General features: G+C 46.3%; 1 protein-coding gene across 4 annotated transcripts in view; it reads left to right on the top strand.

Annotated features, from left to right (window-relative positions):
* Positions 1 to 10,935, top strand: part of Adra1b (adrenoceptor alpha 1B) — a 112,088-nt gene extending 101,153 nt beyond the window's left edge. For 2 of the 4 annotated variants that reach the window (XM_060363823.1, XM_060363822.1), the window contains one exon: positions 9,773 to 10,935. In XM_060363823.1, coding sequence (XP_060219806.1) covers positions 9,773 to 10,371 — 599 coding nt within the window. In that variant the 3' untranslated portion in view covers positions 10,372 to 10,935. Of the gene's footprint in view, positions 1 to 4,524; positions 6,686 to 9,772 lie in introns of those variants that run through there. The other 2 variants (XM_060363825.1, XM_060363824.1) reach the window with 2 other exon arrangements.
* Positions 10,936 to 15,869: the final 4,934 nt, after the last annotated feature.

Consider the following 15,869-nt stretch of genomic DNA (forward strand, 5'->3'; position numbering starts at 1 on the left):
GCCAGTTGACGTAGGTGAGCTTACAGTAACATCTGTTCCCCCACTTTATCCCTTCTCATCCATGCTTCACCTTCTCCTCCCTGCGCCTAACAGAAGGTAGAGGAAAATAAGAAAAATGCCTCAGGCAAGTTGAGGTATCAACCCTTCAGCTTTTCATTAGATCTGTTCAATAAGCCTGATCCTCTGGCTGCCAAGTAAATCAATGTGGGCCATGGGGCCACCAGCACATTGCTTCCCAGGGATATCTTTGCTGCTGGTCAAAGCAAATCAGATGTGTATTTTAGTGACTTCAAATGGCAGTTCTAAGTGGCACAAGAACCTCTGAATTACATATTCAGTCATTGATCAAATATTTATGAAGCATCTACCGTGTGCCAGGGAGTGAGCTCCCCGAGGAGAAAGGAATTCTCATTTCACATCTTTTAATAGTTTAGGTCCCTCAAAAAGAAACTCCTCTCACTTTAGGGTCAAAATGTCAACTCATTTCTTGCCTGTACTAACCTCTCTTTTCTGAGGAAGGGAGAACAGGCCTGAGGCCTGCCAGTTTGGAGCAATCCAGAAGGTACTGAGAGTGTTGTATTTCTATCTATTTTTCCCCCCTTAACCATGGCTTTCCATTTACAGCAAATGATACAGGTTTCCAGCTAGTAATAAGAGCTTCTCTCAGTAGTATTGTTCTGGGCTGGAGAGATAAGAGCACCTGCTGTGCAAGCATGAAGGCCTGAGTTCAAATCCCCAGCAGCCATGTAAAAAGTCAAACCATGGTTCTATAAACCTGTAATCTCACCCTTCAGGATAGGAGAGACAGGAGGATTGCTGGGGCTTGCTGGCCGCCAGCAGAGTCCTAGGTTTGGTGAGAAAGACTCTCTGGAGGGAATAAGGTAGAAAGTGGACAAGCAGGACAGCAGACAAGCCCCCCCCCGGCCTCCATGTGCACAAACACAAGAGCATAGTTTAAAAATTTGTTTCACTAAAATAATGACTAAACATTTACAAATATCTGCTCAAACATATCTTTTGTATGCATCTATAGACTATATATATTTTAATTATCCAACAAAGTAATAGGTTTCATTATGGAAATTTTAGGCAATTTGTTTTAATTAATCTTCCTGCCTCCTCCTCCCTCTCCATGTGCCTGCCTCTCCACCCTGTACCCTATAGTTTAGGTACCAAAAGTGAGTATATTTAAAGAAAAGCATTAGTAAGCGTAGTCTTGAGGTCAGGAGTCTCTTGGCCTTTGGAGAGTACCTAGTCCATAATGACAGCTGTAGACTGTCTTCTGAGAAAAATATAAGAAGGTTTCATGCAGTTCCAGGATCTCAGAGATCATGTGGATCCAGCGTTGAGCCTAAATGGGAAAAAGTATTATAGTGTGAGCCCTTGCCTGTGGACTGAGACCACTGCCCCCTTCCTGGAAGCAGCCCCGCTGATGTCCATAGAAGAGCAGACGCTGTGTGTCAATATGCTCACAGCATCCATGAGAGCTGAATTTACGGAGAGCCTTCATTACGTCCTGCCCTCAGCAAACATAAAGTCACTTCTCCCTGCAGAAAAGAACTTCCATTTTTCCAGGCATCTGAGCCATACACTCTCAAAATGCTTCTCCCACAGCCCATTCCTGAAGATGCGGATCTGCCAATCTGTGACCTCTGCACAGGACCTCAAACCCCCAACGCCACTGCTTCAGAAATGTTTTGGCGCCAATCAGCAGAAACAGGAACAGGTCCTAATGGCTATCTGTTATTCACCAAGCTGAGTGACCTTGAGTGAGTCACTCTCCTGCACTTAGGCAGACTCAGGAGACTTGCCAAGGCCCAGCAATTTAAGGTGCGGAACCCGAAACACTGCAATTGTTTCAGTAGCCAGAGAAGCAGAGCCAGGCTCTGAGCGAGTTAGTGACATTGTCAAAGAGCCCTCTGTGGCCTGACCCGCCGCACAGAGCACCTGCCTTCCAGGAACCTACTTTTCCTGTTGTGTTTATTCCTGTCTCCCCAGCAGCCTGTTCCAAGGAAGGATCTGTTTGGGTGCCCAGAGGAAAAGATCCTCATGGCCCATCCTCTTTGTGACAAAGAGGCTTAGCACCTTCTCCAGTTAACTGGCTTTCTGGATCCTACCAGGGCATGGGTTGACCCAGTAAATAGAGCCTTAATCCTCCTATGTTTGGGGTGGAGGTGGGGAGTGGGGCTTGGGAATAGAAAGTGTGAAGGAAAGAGCCAAAGTATTCCTGGAATCTGTAACTGGGGCCAAGCAGTCCCAGACTCACAGTGCCCCCGTGTGGTGGGCCAAGGGAAGCCTATCCCAACCCCACCCCCCAGAAGGAGCAGCAGTGTGTGCCTTCAGGGATGCTGAAATTCCAAGGATGCAAAGAGCTCAGCTAAAGCTACTAAATAGAAGAAGGAAACTGAAGCTCCAGATGGGGAAGTAATTAACCCAAAAGGATATGCAAACATAAGCCCCAAGTGGTCTTTTTGGTTGGTTGGTTTTTTTGGTTTTGGTTTTGGTTTTTTTGGTGAAATTCCAAGACCCATCAGTGCAGGAATAATTACTATATAATAATTATTCTATTATGGCAAAGTAATATGACTATTACTTTGGAGTCGATTGTGGGGCAGAGACCTGGTTGGCAGTGCATCCCGACAGCTTTAACAAGTTGCATCTTGCTTAACCCTAAACAACAGCAGATGGAGTTGCTACTACTCATGCCATTTTGCTGGTGAGAGCCTGAGGTTCCTAGGGATAGTAGGAAACTTGCTCTTCACATGGATATAGGCAGGATAGTCAAGGTTCTACCCCCAAAACAATTCCATCAAAAAGATAAAGGGGAACGGGGGAGACTCGTAACAGAAAACTCAGAGGATGCTGGATCTGGTGACACACACACCTGTAATCCCAGCGCTTGGGAGGTAAACATAGGAAGATCCAGAGTTCAAGGTCACCCTGAATTAAATAATGAGCTTGGATTAAATGAGACTCTCTCTTTAAAAACTAACAAATGATTGAAGAAATCACTGCAGGACTCAAGCATCCTGGCAGATGCCTGTGAGTCTCCACTGTGGAGATGAAGGATCTGGATTTAAAGCCAGGCTAGAAGCTTCCTAGCAAGTTGGCGGACAGCCGGAGCTGAATAGTGAAGACCCTGTCTCAAAAAACAGAAGTGCTTAGTGGAGATCATCAGGCGGTACCATGCTAAGGTCTGAAGGAAGAGAAAATAAAACAGCACCCAAATTGGACAAGGAGAGTCACAAAGGCTAAAGGGACCCAGGGTGGCACTGTAAGGAAGACGTGACAGCACATGGTCCAACAAGAGGGATACTTGCTACAACCCCGTAAGATGCCGATCCATCTGCTAGCTGTCGGTACTTAGAATGCAGTTGCCCCACGGATTTCTCACAGGAGAGTTTAACCTACCGAAGCAGGCGTAGGGAGAGCAAGTGCCTCAGGCTTTTTATCGCTGAGGTTTGAAACAGCTAAATACTGAAAGTCAATCACCTGCTTGACTGGCATTAGGGAACATGTTAAATAAATTGCCATGCATCCAGATCAAAATACAATGTGGCATTGGAGGGGGCGACATAGTGGCATAGACCCAGACAAGGAAAAGGCAGTGAGCAAAGCAATTTAGGGAAAGGTACATGTAATATGACCCCGTTTAAGAAAAAAACACAGCTCCGGCCCTCTGCACTTGACTGGAAAGAGAATTTTTATTCCTTTATGGATTTTTTTTTTTATGTAACAGGTAATTTTTAACTCAGCATTATCATTTTTATAATAAAATATATAAATCTGGAGGGGGAAATGAAAATAATGTTTCCTATCCAGAAGGAATTTACAATCTAGGGAGTGAACAAGGACGCAGCCAGCCCTGGGACACGGCTTGACTATATTAACAAACAAGCAATGAAATGGCAAAATGAGATCTGCCTGTAAATGTTCAGTGGGGTGCAGAATGAAAAAAACAAAAATCACAGTGGCTTGGCCGGAGTGGACCAGAGCAGAGTTCCAGTAGAGACTGAAAAGTGGGCAAGGTGCTGTGTCCTCCAGTTCTGCATCCAAGAGTTTAACCAACTCTGAATTAAAAACATTCAGGGTAGAGCAGGAAGACGGTTTGGTGGGTAAAGGGTCTTGCCACCAAGCCTGGTGACCTGAATTCAGTACCCCAACCCACATGGAAGGAGATAACTGACTCCCCAAAGATGTCCTTTGAGCTGTATACCCACTCCATGGTGTGTGGCCTCCTAACCAAAAATTAGTTAATTTACATAGATAGCTGAGAGTAAAAAATCATGCCTGTTCTTGTGAGATACAAACTTTTTTCCTTGCTACTCCCTAAACACCGTAGTCTAACAGCCACTTAGGTGTCATTTATATCATACTAGATATTGTAAGTTGCTGATTTGTTGTCAGTCACCTAAGGATGTGGTAAAGTTTGTGGGAAGCTGCAGCTAGGTCACATGCAAATCTTGAACCATTAAATGGAAGCAACTTGAGCAGCCATAGATTTTTTTTTTTTTTTACTTACAGGAGTTGGAACCTGCCTCCTGCTGATACAGAGGAACACATGCGTTTCAAAAGGCCCATCATTTGTTATTAGCTCTAAAGTGCCAGATCATATTTTACACGGATATTTTCTTTTCTTCTGTTTTCTCCTTTCTTTCTTTCCTTTCCTTTCTTTTCTTTTCTTTCTTTTTTTTTTTTTCTTTTCTCTCTCTCTCTTTTCTGTTTTGATTTTGTCTTTTGAGACAGGGCTTCCTGTGGCCCAGGCTGACCTTGAAACTGAATATGTAGCTGACAATGACCTTGAGTTCTTAATCAAGCCTCCTACTCCCAAGTGCTGAAATGTTAAATGTGCACCACCACACCCCATGTAGAGAGTTTCTTCACCTACTCAAAAAACAAACAAAACAAACAAACAAACAAAAAAGAACTATGAAATACTTACTGTCCCAATTTTATAGATGAGAAACTGAGAGGATTGATTAACACTTCTAAAGCCCAACAGCCAGTCCCTAACACCAGGCCTGGCCATTTAAATCCGGCATTGCAGTCATCTCTCAGCCTGCCCACACTGTCTTGAGAGAAAAGAACGCCTTCTACTCACAGAAATGAACAGCATAAGGCTACAGGTTAGAATGAGGAAAACGGTCCTCAGGCCTCTGCCTAGACTTTGCAAGGCCACAGCCATAGGAGGACGTTTCGTAAGAAAGTTCTACCACAGGGCCTTGGACACACCACACAGAGCGCAGGTGACGGCTTTGAGGAACACTAGCCATTAGCATCACTGTGTTCTGTGGAGTCCTTCAGAAGAACAATCCACTTGTTGTGCAAGTCACTGCCATCTTCCACAAGGCTGAACACCAGGCAAGGTTACATGTTTGTCCTCAGCAGATGGGCTGTGGGTCCTTCCCACCTTTGGTCACATCGTGTCTGTAGCTGCCATACTGTTCTCCGTATGTCCCCGTGCAAAGGAAGGTATCCTGCCTTGACTTTCTCTTCACTAGCATGTACTTCCCACGGTCACGCATAGGCTTCTAAGATCCATCACTCTCATTCCTTCGCCTACTTTGTCAAGACCTGTTTTCCAGACCCCTCAGACTTGGTCACGGAAAGAAGCTCATAGCCTAAGACATGACGCTCATCCCCATCGCAGGACACTGTGTGTTCACTCACTATGAGCTGCATTTCAGGAGGGGCCTTGTGTACAGTGTTCTTAATCCGAAGCGGTACCTTTAGGTTAAGGGATGGGTCACAAACCTTTTGATGTAATATTTGTCAGTGCTGCTTCAGAACATGAAGCAGCACTTTATCTGAGTTAGCGCCACCAATCTAGAATGTAGCCCACTTCCATGTTTCCTCGTGTTTAAAGAAGAGGAAACGGCTTAGCCCTGCTCCCGGAGCCCAGCCAACCCCACAACAGCTGCCACCACCACTGGTTTGCTAAACTGAGAAGAACTGGAACTCCCCAGACAATAGGGTGAACCTCAAATGATGAAGAAGGTGAAGTGCCCCAGAGAGGAATGCAAGTACAACCCAAGATCAAAGATGAGAATTTGTTTTGATGTATTTTATTTACTTGTCTGTTTGGGTAGTGATGCACAGCACGTGAAGGGGAAGCCAGAGCATTGGTTCTTTCTGTCCTCCATAGGAATCCTGAAGAAGAAACTCAGGTTGTCAGACCCGGCGGCAACAGCCTTACCCACTGAACCATCTCACCAGCCCAAGGACAGGGATTCTAGAAGCATGCACACCACTTAGATACACTCTCCATTCAACAAGTTAGATTCAAAGCAGGTCAGACTCACAGCGTGACAGGGCACATAAGGTAGAACATGAAAGTCCCTATGCCCCAGGCTGGACGGCCAGGTTAGCCACACCGTGAGGGTACAAAATGTTCCGTAAACTGGTCTGATGCTCTTTGGGTGGATGACACCTAAATGAACATCTGTACAAAGTCCCAATTTATTTCTAATATCAGAGATCAGACCTCTACTCTTGCCTGATGCGTCTAAAACAAAAAGGGGGAACTGTAGAGAGCTGCAGAATGCTATGCCTTAAAGATGGAGCTGGTTTCCGCCTTCCACCTTCCCGATGGTGAGTGCTCTCTGTCACGAACAACTCCACATTTGGCTAAGGCCGAGGATCTGGCTTGCTTCCATGTATGTGGACCTATCTGCATTGCCCCCGTGGCACGCCTGGGTTGGCTACCCAGAGGCTATTTAAGCTGTGGGCTGGCTTTCCCCGGGGTCCGAGGATTGTTCAATGTTCCTGAATAAACTGCATTGAAAAAAAAAAAAATGTTCCGTAAACCATAGTGCTGTTGTTTCAAGTGTGTAAGGAAATAAATGCGCTCGAAAATCCCGAAAATGAACGGTAGAGAAGATTGTAAGTTTGAATCCGGCCAGACTGCCTACCAAGATCCTGTCTCAAAAATAATTTTTGTTTAAATATGATTTTTCTGCATTATAAGGTTTTGCTTGTTTTTGACATGCGTATCATTTATTTGCTTTTTTATTATCTCTTTTTCGTTTTTCCAAAAAGAGTATGGATGATAGCATTTTTATTCAAAACTGTATTCTGTATTCAGATAGAATTTAGTTTCAGTGCCTGCTGTGTTACAGACAATCTGTGTGACCAGTGGCAAACCACTCACCCGTTTCAGGTCTCAGTTGTCTCATATTTAAATTAAAAATTGTTTTTAATTTGATACCGCCATAAAGTGATTTAGGATCTCAAACTCAGAGGGTAAGTTAATCATGTTTGCGGATCATAGCATCCCATCGGCATCAGTCTGTGCCAAGCTCTCTCCTATTTTATTGATTTATTTCCTTTTATTCCAATTTTCCATTCCATGTCCATCTGCCTCCACCCCTAGGCAAACAGCAAGTGTTTCATGTGGTTTTGTAATGTGTTTTTTAATTTGAAAAATGTTTCTGCAAAACACATATGGTTGTTTGGCTAATTGCATAAATGAATTCATTCATAAATCTCACTCTGCTTTACACTTTTTCCCATGAGGAATGGTGCATTTAAACTCTTTCCATATTGCCATCAGGTATGTTATCTTGGGTCATAAGTGTTACTCATTATCCAGGTTTACATATGCCTCCCTTCTACCTTTCCCCGGGTTTTCTCCTAGTCTCTGTCACCACCAACAACACTATTAAAAGCATCCTCCTGACGGTCCCATGTGAAATTCTTTGAGTACTGTGGCCTGGAACAAAATGGGCCAGCTCAAATGTGTCCACAGTCAACTGAGCCACATAGTACCAGTATCTTCTTCAAAATGTCTACACAACCTGTGCCTTTAACTGCCAAAGCCAAAGGCTCTTCATGTCCTCATAGCCTTACTTGGCAGCTTTCTAATGTTCCCTATCACCTTAAAAGACATATTTTATCTCTTTATGGCTCACTTGGCTGGGGAGATGGGGGTCTTTTTTTATTTTTCTTTCTCTGTGTAGCCTTGGCTGTTCTGAACTCACTTTGTAGACCAGGCTGGCTTTGAACTCAAAAAGATCTGCCTGCTTCTGCAACCCCAAGTGCTGGGATTACAGGCGTGTGCCATGTGCCATGTGCCCAGTTCTTTAGAGCTTCTATTTTAATGTCTTCAACTGCCTAATACTTTGCGCATCTTGTCTACATTCATGTCAATTGTCAATTTTCTTTACCTAATTTTTTTTTTTCCATTGGAGTATACTGCTACTGGGAACTCGGTGTTCTTCTTGATTTCTTATTTTGTTTTGTTTTTAAGTTAGGGAGATATTCTGCCTCTTTGTCTGGTTAGTTTGTTGGCTGGGAAATTTTTCTTGTTGATTTGGTTTTGGTTTTGTTTGTTTGTTTTTAGACACAATCTCATATTGTACTGCAGACTAACCTGAGGCTGAATCCCAAGCTGGCCTAGAATACCTATTCCAGGATGACCTCAAATTTCTAACAATTCTCCTGCCTCAGCCTCTGGAGTACTGGAATTATAGGCATGAGACACCATATAGATTTTTTTTTTTATTTAACAATTTTTTAATGTATTCGACGTGGTGTAATTGTGGAGATCAGAGGCCAAAGGGTAGGAATAGGTTGTCTCTGTTTACATGTTGGTTATAAGACTCAACTCACATTGTTTGGCTCAGTGGATTGAACCCGAGGCCTCACACACAAGGACTCTACCACTAAGATATATGCTCAGCTCTTTTTCTCACGTTAGAGGGTTTCTTATATTCTGAATACCCTTTGGCTGTCTGAGAGAATACAGCTAACTCCTGCTACTCTTGCCTTGCAGGCTGTCCTTTTGAAGCATCAAGTCATTTTTCTTTACTCCAAGATTTTCTTAAATTCTTTTGAGCTGCCTTCTTTTATTGTTAGAAGTCTATGCTATGCATTTCTGGTCTTTAGCATGGCTCCTATTTGCCATGGGAACAAATTGGTGCTTATTTTCCAGGCTTTTGTGAGGGATAAGATACTGCAGATAAAGCACTTCACACAAGCAGCCTAGACCAACAGAGATGTGCCACTGCAGGCAGAAAGATCCCGTGGGTAGACAGGGTAAGCGCTGACCCGTGAAACCTAAGAGCCAGGACTGTAGAAGCTGCTTACCTACATCAGGAGGGATTTCAAAGACAAGAGGGCAAGTTACTGAGTTAGAATTCATTCACTTTTTTTTTTCTTTCCTTTATTTAGTTTTGGTTTGATTTGGGGTTTTTTGTTTTGATTTTGTTTTGTTTCATTTTTGTTTTTGTTTTTTGTGGTTTTTTTTGTTTTTTGTTTTTTGTTTTTTTTTTGTTTTTTTGTTTTTTTTTTTTTTTTTTTTTTAAACCTGGAACTCACTATGGAACCAGGCTGGCCTTGAACTCACAAAGATCTGAATACCTCCCAAGTGCTGGGATTAAAAGTGGGCATACCTGCCTCATCTTTTTTTTTTTTTTTAATGTGTGTATCAGTGTGAGTGCTAATGTGTATGTGTGTAGTGCTCCCAGGGGCCAGAAGATGACATCAGATCCATGGGAGCTGGAATTGCAGGCAATTGGGAATTTCTCCATGGGAGGACGGGGATTCGAACTCTGGTCTTTGTGATAGGGCATCAAGGCCTCTTAACCAATGAGCATCAGTCCCAGTAGTTCATTCATTTCTAAATGGGAAAGGATAGCCTTCCAGGGGTAGAAAACCGCCGGGGACTAGGCCTAAGGGTGGGAAAGCTCCCACGGAGCACAGCTTAGGAGAGCTTCTGAGTAGCGAGTGTACTGACCACCTGCCGTGTGTCTTTCTGTCTGCGCCCCTGCAGGCTCCCTGTTCTCCACCCTCAAGCCTCCGGACGCCGTGTTCAAGGTGGTGTTCTGGCTGGGCTATTTCAACAGCTGCCTCAACCCCATTATCTACCCGTGCTCCAGCAAGGAGTTCAAGCGCGCCTTCATGCGCATCCTTGGGTGCCAGTGTCGCGGCGGACGCCGCCGCCGCCGCCGTCGCCGCCTGGGCGGCTGCGCTTACACCTACCGGCCGTGGACGCGCGGCGGCTCGCTGGAGAGGTCACAGTCGCGGAAGGACTCTCTCGACGACAGCGGCAGCTGCATGAGCGGCAGCCAGCGGACCCTGCCCTCGGCGTCACCCAGCCCAGGCTACCTGGGTCGAGGAGCGCAGCCGCCGGTGGAGCTGTGCGCCTTCCCCGAGTGGAAACCCGGGGCGCTGCTCAGCCTGCCGGAGCCTCCCGGCCGCCGGGGCCGCCTTGACTCCGGGCCGCTCTTCACTTTCAAGCTCCTAGGCGAGCCGGAGAGCCCAGGCACCGACGGCGACGCCAGCAACGGGGGCTGTGACACCACGACCGACCTGGCCAACGGGCAGACGGGCTTCAAAAGCAACATGCCCCTGGCGCCCGGGCACTTTTAGGGTCCCTTTTCCATCTCCCCCAAAAAACACACACACACATCCGGGAGGGCGGAGGACACCATCGTGGGAAAAGGGAGGGCGCGTGGGGGGGTGGGGGAGTGTCAGCCCTGGGTAGACACAGGGTTGCAGGGGGACAAGGGGGGAGGGGGGCGGGGAGAGGGGCAGCTGCTTTTCTGGCAGGGGCATGGGTGCCAGGTACAGCGGAGAGCTGGGCTGAGCATGCTGAGAGCCTGGAGGCCCCCACCCCCTAACGCCGGCCGGGACTTAAGTCTCTCTCTCTTCTCTCTATGTATATACATAAAATGAGTTCCTCTCTACGTATTTATCTGTGGGTACACGTGCGTGTGTCTGTTCGGTGTTCGTGTGGGCTGCATGAGTGTGTGTGTGAGGCCTGCCCGCTCCCGTGTGCTGGGGCAGAGCGCGTGTGGCCCCCGGTGATGTCCAGGTTTGTTGTTTGTCTCTTGATTTTGTACCTCTCAAGCCCCTCCTTGTTCTCTAGGCAACGCTGGCACTTTGATGGGGTCGGAAACCAAGTCAGATATTAAAGATCATTTCTCCTGTGTACGACTCTGAGTGGTTTGTGAAGAGTGACAAGGAGAGCCTTACATTTCCTCTTCCTTGGTCTGACCAAGTCCTAGGTCATTTCTTTGGGGACAGATGGGGGGGTGTTAAACCATCATTATGAGTGGTGTGGTTAGTATCGTGTTTATTATTACAATAATATTCATTGTTTTATGTGTTTGTAAGGCGTGAGCAGGTGCCGCAGCAGATGTGGAAGCCAGAGGAGAATTTACAGGAGTCAGTGCCTCAGAAACTATAGATAAGACCATTCCAAAAGGTACACATACATACACACAAAAAGAAGAAGAAGAAGCATTTGCAGACAGTTTAAGATTCTTTATCAAGGATCTCATGAATTAACCATGACGTCGAGGTGCACAGGTGTCATAACGTGAACCAAAATCATCTCAGCTAAGACCTCACTTTCACAGAAGGCTGACTGGGGTTAAGAATTTGTCAAGGGCCAGCAAGATGGCTGAGCAGCTAAAAGCATTCACTGCCAAGCCTGACCTGAGTTGGCGCTCTGAGACCCACAGTGTAAAACAGAGGACTGACTCTGGCAAGCTATCTTCTGGCCTCCTCTCATGTGCTATGCCTTGGGGCTCATGTACACACACACACACACATGTAATAGCAATAATTTTTTAAAGAATTTGTCAAAGTGTCATCATGCTGCAGCTGAGGACATCCTCCCAAAGGCCTCTTGTTCCCACATGGAATAAGAGATCTAATGGGAGGCAGAGAGGAGGCTTAGACCTTATGCCCAGGGAAGAGGAAATAGCTTGGGTCCTCCAAAACACTTCATCAGCAATGCAAACCTTCGTTCAAATTATTCTTATACAGGATCCCCATACAACAGTGAGAGCACATGTGGAGAGGGCAGAGCCTGGCTTCCTCAGCTTCGTCCTCTCTTCAGTTGCTTGCCCATACCTGTCCTAGTCACCCTGGGGCCTCACAGGTCTGGTGAAGTGAAAGCTATTTGGAGCATTGGGATCTGGGGTCAAGCCCCAGCTCTGCGTGGCCTCAGGCACGTCACCTTGCCGCCTCTGACCTCCTTTCCCACCTCACAAACAGACCTGATCCTGCAGCCCACCAGGAAGTCTCAAGGTTCACTGAGGTTGCTCCCTGGCATAAACACTGACATGCAAATGTCTGGACAGATTCAAGTTATAATTCTGATCTTGGAAATGTGAAACCACAGGCACCAAAGGCATTTCCTGAGCCGCTCAGATAGTTAGTTCATCACTTTCTGGTATCTGGAGGTCACCCAGGCGGGTCGGGGTGGGGGATGGGGAGTGTGCTGAGTAGTGGCAGCTGCCTGCATCCTTCCAGAAAGAACGTTGGCCAAGTAGTAGCTAGCATCCCCCCCCCCCCCAGAGAGAACTGGACTCCAGATCAGCCTCAAGCCAAGCCAGCATGATGCTGGCCCCTCCGTGTTCCTCACTGTGCCCAGGCTCAGGGAGGGCACCGTTTAGCAGAAGCTCTGGGGAGAGAGAGGTCCCTCTGCTCTGAACCCCAGCTGAGCACAAAGCCATGCCACACTATGCTCTCCCAAGCTTCCGGATGCCATCGGTTCATTCGTCACCACTCAGACATGAATCAGTAAATCTGCCCATCCAAGTAAAGAAGCAAGTGGCTCGGCAAGCTGGATTGATGGATCTCCCTCCAGACCCAGGATCAAATCCCACTTCTGCCACTCAACAGCTTGTCACGTTCAGCAATGTCTGTACGCCACAAGTCCAACCTCAGTTCCTTTCACTGTGAAAAATGGACCATAAATAATAGTGTGCACTTTTAACGCTGGGAAGATGAAAGGAGGTGGTGAAGATGGAACAGCAGCGTGCCAGGCCCTTGATGAACATTCAGTAAACGGCAGCTATGGGCAGAGGTATTCATTATTCGTTTGTCTAGACGGACATATGAAATGTAGGGAATCTGATTACAGAGACCAGAAAAAGAGCTTCAAGTTGTTCACAGGTTTCGGAGCCTGAGACCTGAGGATTCACTTCTCTGCAGGGGTTCTTTTGGTCTGTTTCTTTTAGAGATAGATCTTGTTATATGTCCGGGTACATCCTCCTGCTTCCACTTTCCAGGTGTCGGACATATAGGTAGGTGTGTGGCACCCTGCCTTGCCAGGGTTCATCTTTAAAGAGAAAGCCGCACGTTCATCTCAGAGTTAAAGAATGTTGTGGGCCAGATCTGGTGTCTTACTTCTGCAACCTCAGGAGGTTGAGGCTAGCTTGAGGCCAGACTGGCCCTCAGTTTCAGGGCCACCTGAGCCTGAGCTGCCCAGTGCAATCCTATCATAAGACAAACAAGTCAAAAAGAATATGGTTTCCTGAAGCGAGAAGAAACATCACTAAAGAGATCGGGCCAAAATAAAAGTAAAAATAAATGTTTTGGAAGATTAATAAAAGCTGGACTAGTGTAGCGCACCTGTAATCTCTATAAGCACTTGGGGGCTGTGGCAGGAGGATCCGGAGTTCAAGGCCAGCCTCTGCCCAGTTCAAAGCCACCCTTAGATAAAGAGCTACAGCCAACCAATGGCTGCTGAGAGGTGGGTAATCACTCTTCTCTAGGGATGAGCCCCCTGATAGATTTTCTAAGCCCAGTGGTCACCGCTAAGCACATGCATGTAAGAACAACACTAAATGGGAGAGAAAGAGAGAGAGAGAACAATAATTATTAAACAGTTCATAAATTTGAGAGTCAGTAAGGGAAGAGAACACTAGAGGAGTTCAAATATGGAGAGAGATGGGTAGAAATGATAAAAATACATACAAAATTCTCAAAAGATTTTTAATTAAAAATTTGAAGCCAGGCAGCATGGCATGCGTCTGTAACTCATGGGGACAGGTTAAGTTCCAGGGTTCACTGGCCAGTTAGTCCAGCCAAAATGGCAAGCTTTGGGTTCCACGAGAGAGCCTGTCTCAGAAAAACGAAGTGGAGAATGATTGAGGAAGATGGCAGTGGTGACCTCTGATCCCCACATGAATACACATCAGGTGAACACATATGTGCATACACAGACAGACACACACACACAAATTTCAGGGGGTACCAAGAGTATGACTGGGAAAAGAAAGCCTGGGTGTCTCAGACAGCACATCCTATGGGTGAGGAGCTGAGGAAGGAGGCAGAGGACAGCAGCAAGTACTCACTGGTGTCCAAGACAGTATTCCTATCCAGACCTACGCCATGAAGCTGAAAGTTAGGATGAAGAGTCCATAAGAGAAAACATGAAGAAGTTTGCACGGATCAACACCATCTTTCTTGTTTCGCTTTGCTTTGGGAGGCAAGCTTTTTACTACACATCCAAGTTGCCTTGAACTTACTATGGTAGCTGCAGCAAGCCTCGAGTTCACAATAATCCCTCTGCCTCAGTCTCTCAAGTGCTGGGATTACAAGCATATTCCTTCATGCCCTCCATGCAGCCATTTTCAATATTTCTGGAATCATCAGCTTCTTTAACTATCTAGTGATATATCTGGGCCTGGTGGCCCAGGCCTGTGATCCTAGCACTTGGGATGTGTATGCAGAAAGATCAGGCATTTAAAACCAGCCCAAGCTACATGGGATCTTGTCTCAAGAGATGCGCCACCAGGTATATGTGCTTTTCACGCAAGCCTGATGGCATGAACTCAGTCTCCAGAATCCACAGCGGAAGGAGAGAATCAACTCCCTAAAGTTGTCTCCTGACCTTTGCACATGTACCGCGGTACACACACATGAACATGCCCACCGGTAATAATAAATAATAGGTAAATTTTATTTAAAATCTGATGGCGCTGGAGAGGTGGCTCAGTGGTTAGGAGCACTGTGGCTCTTTCAGAGACCCTGATTCTGTTTCCAAAGTCCACACCGTTGCTCTCAACCATCCCAAACTCCACACCATAGCCTATGACTTTCAAGAGCACCAGGAATATACGTGATGCACATACACACAGGATACACGTGCCTCCATGCAAGCAAAACATTCATACGCATATAATAAATGTCTTTAAAGCGTTTAGATTTTAAACAGTCTCATGACAGCTAATGAAAAATAAGCCTAGTTTAATGTGTTGCTGGTGGTGCCTTTAATCTCCTGATGAACAAATGAAAATCAGCTTATGGATTTCTCAACAAATCTAATTCCACCAAAATGCAGTAGGATCTAAGTCCTCAGAGGCCGGCAATAGGAATGACTGGACCCGACCTGTGTCAGATTGAAAATACAACACAGAAAAAAAAGACCAATGTCCGGGCTCAGAGAAACCAGTCTGACTGGCACGTACTGGCTCAGCAATTGTCACATCAAGTGTGTCACAGGCATAGGTGGTCCACTCCCACTCTCAGTGGGTTAGGCCTCAGCATCAAGCACCATCTTCTGTTGGGGATGAGGATGGCTCAGGGCTCTGGGCTCTCAGAGAGGATTTGCCCCATTGCTTGCGGGAGGGGGGCTTGGGTTTGGAAGAATCTGTACCCTTATACAGGATAGTGGTTATGTGAAGTGAGAAAGATTAGCCGCAGACACCTCTGGCGGTGTGTGTGAGGGCATCCCGTAGATCGTAAGGGTTCCGACACAGTGGGTGGTCTAATCCCCTGACAGAGTCTTAATATATGGCATTGTTGGAAGGTAGTAAAAATTGGGAGGCTGACATTCCTAATGTGAACTGATAGACTAAGATCAGAAGGAAGGAGAGGAGGACCTCCCCTATCAGTGGACTTGGGGAGGGGTATGCGTGAAGAAGGGGGAGGGAGGGTGGAACCAAGAGGGGAGGAGGGAGGGGCTTATGGGGGGACACAAAGTGAATAAACTGTAATTAATAATAAAAAAAATTGGGAGGCTGAACCTAGATCACCAGAGGCATGTGGGAAGGGGCTGCCTCTTGACCCAGATTCTTCCTGTTTCTTGTTTCTCTCTCTCTCTCTCTCTCTCTCTCTCTCTCTCTCTC

Source organism: Meriones unguiculatus, chromosome 11, assembly GCF_030254825.1.
Source record: "Meriones unguiculatus strain TT.TT164.6M chromosome 11, Bangor_MerUng_6.1, whole genome shotgun sequence".
Classification (NCBI taxonomy): Eukaryota; Metazoa; Chordata; class Mammalia; order Rodentia; family Muridae; genus Meriones; species Meriones unguiculatus.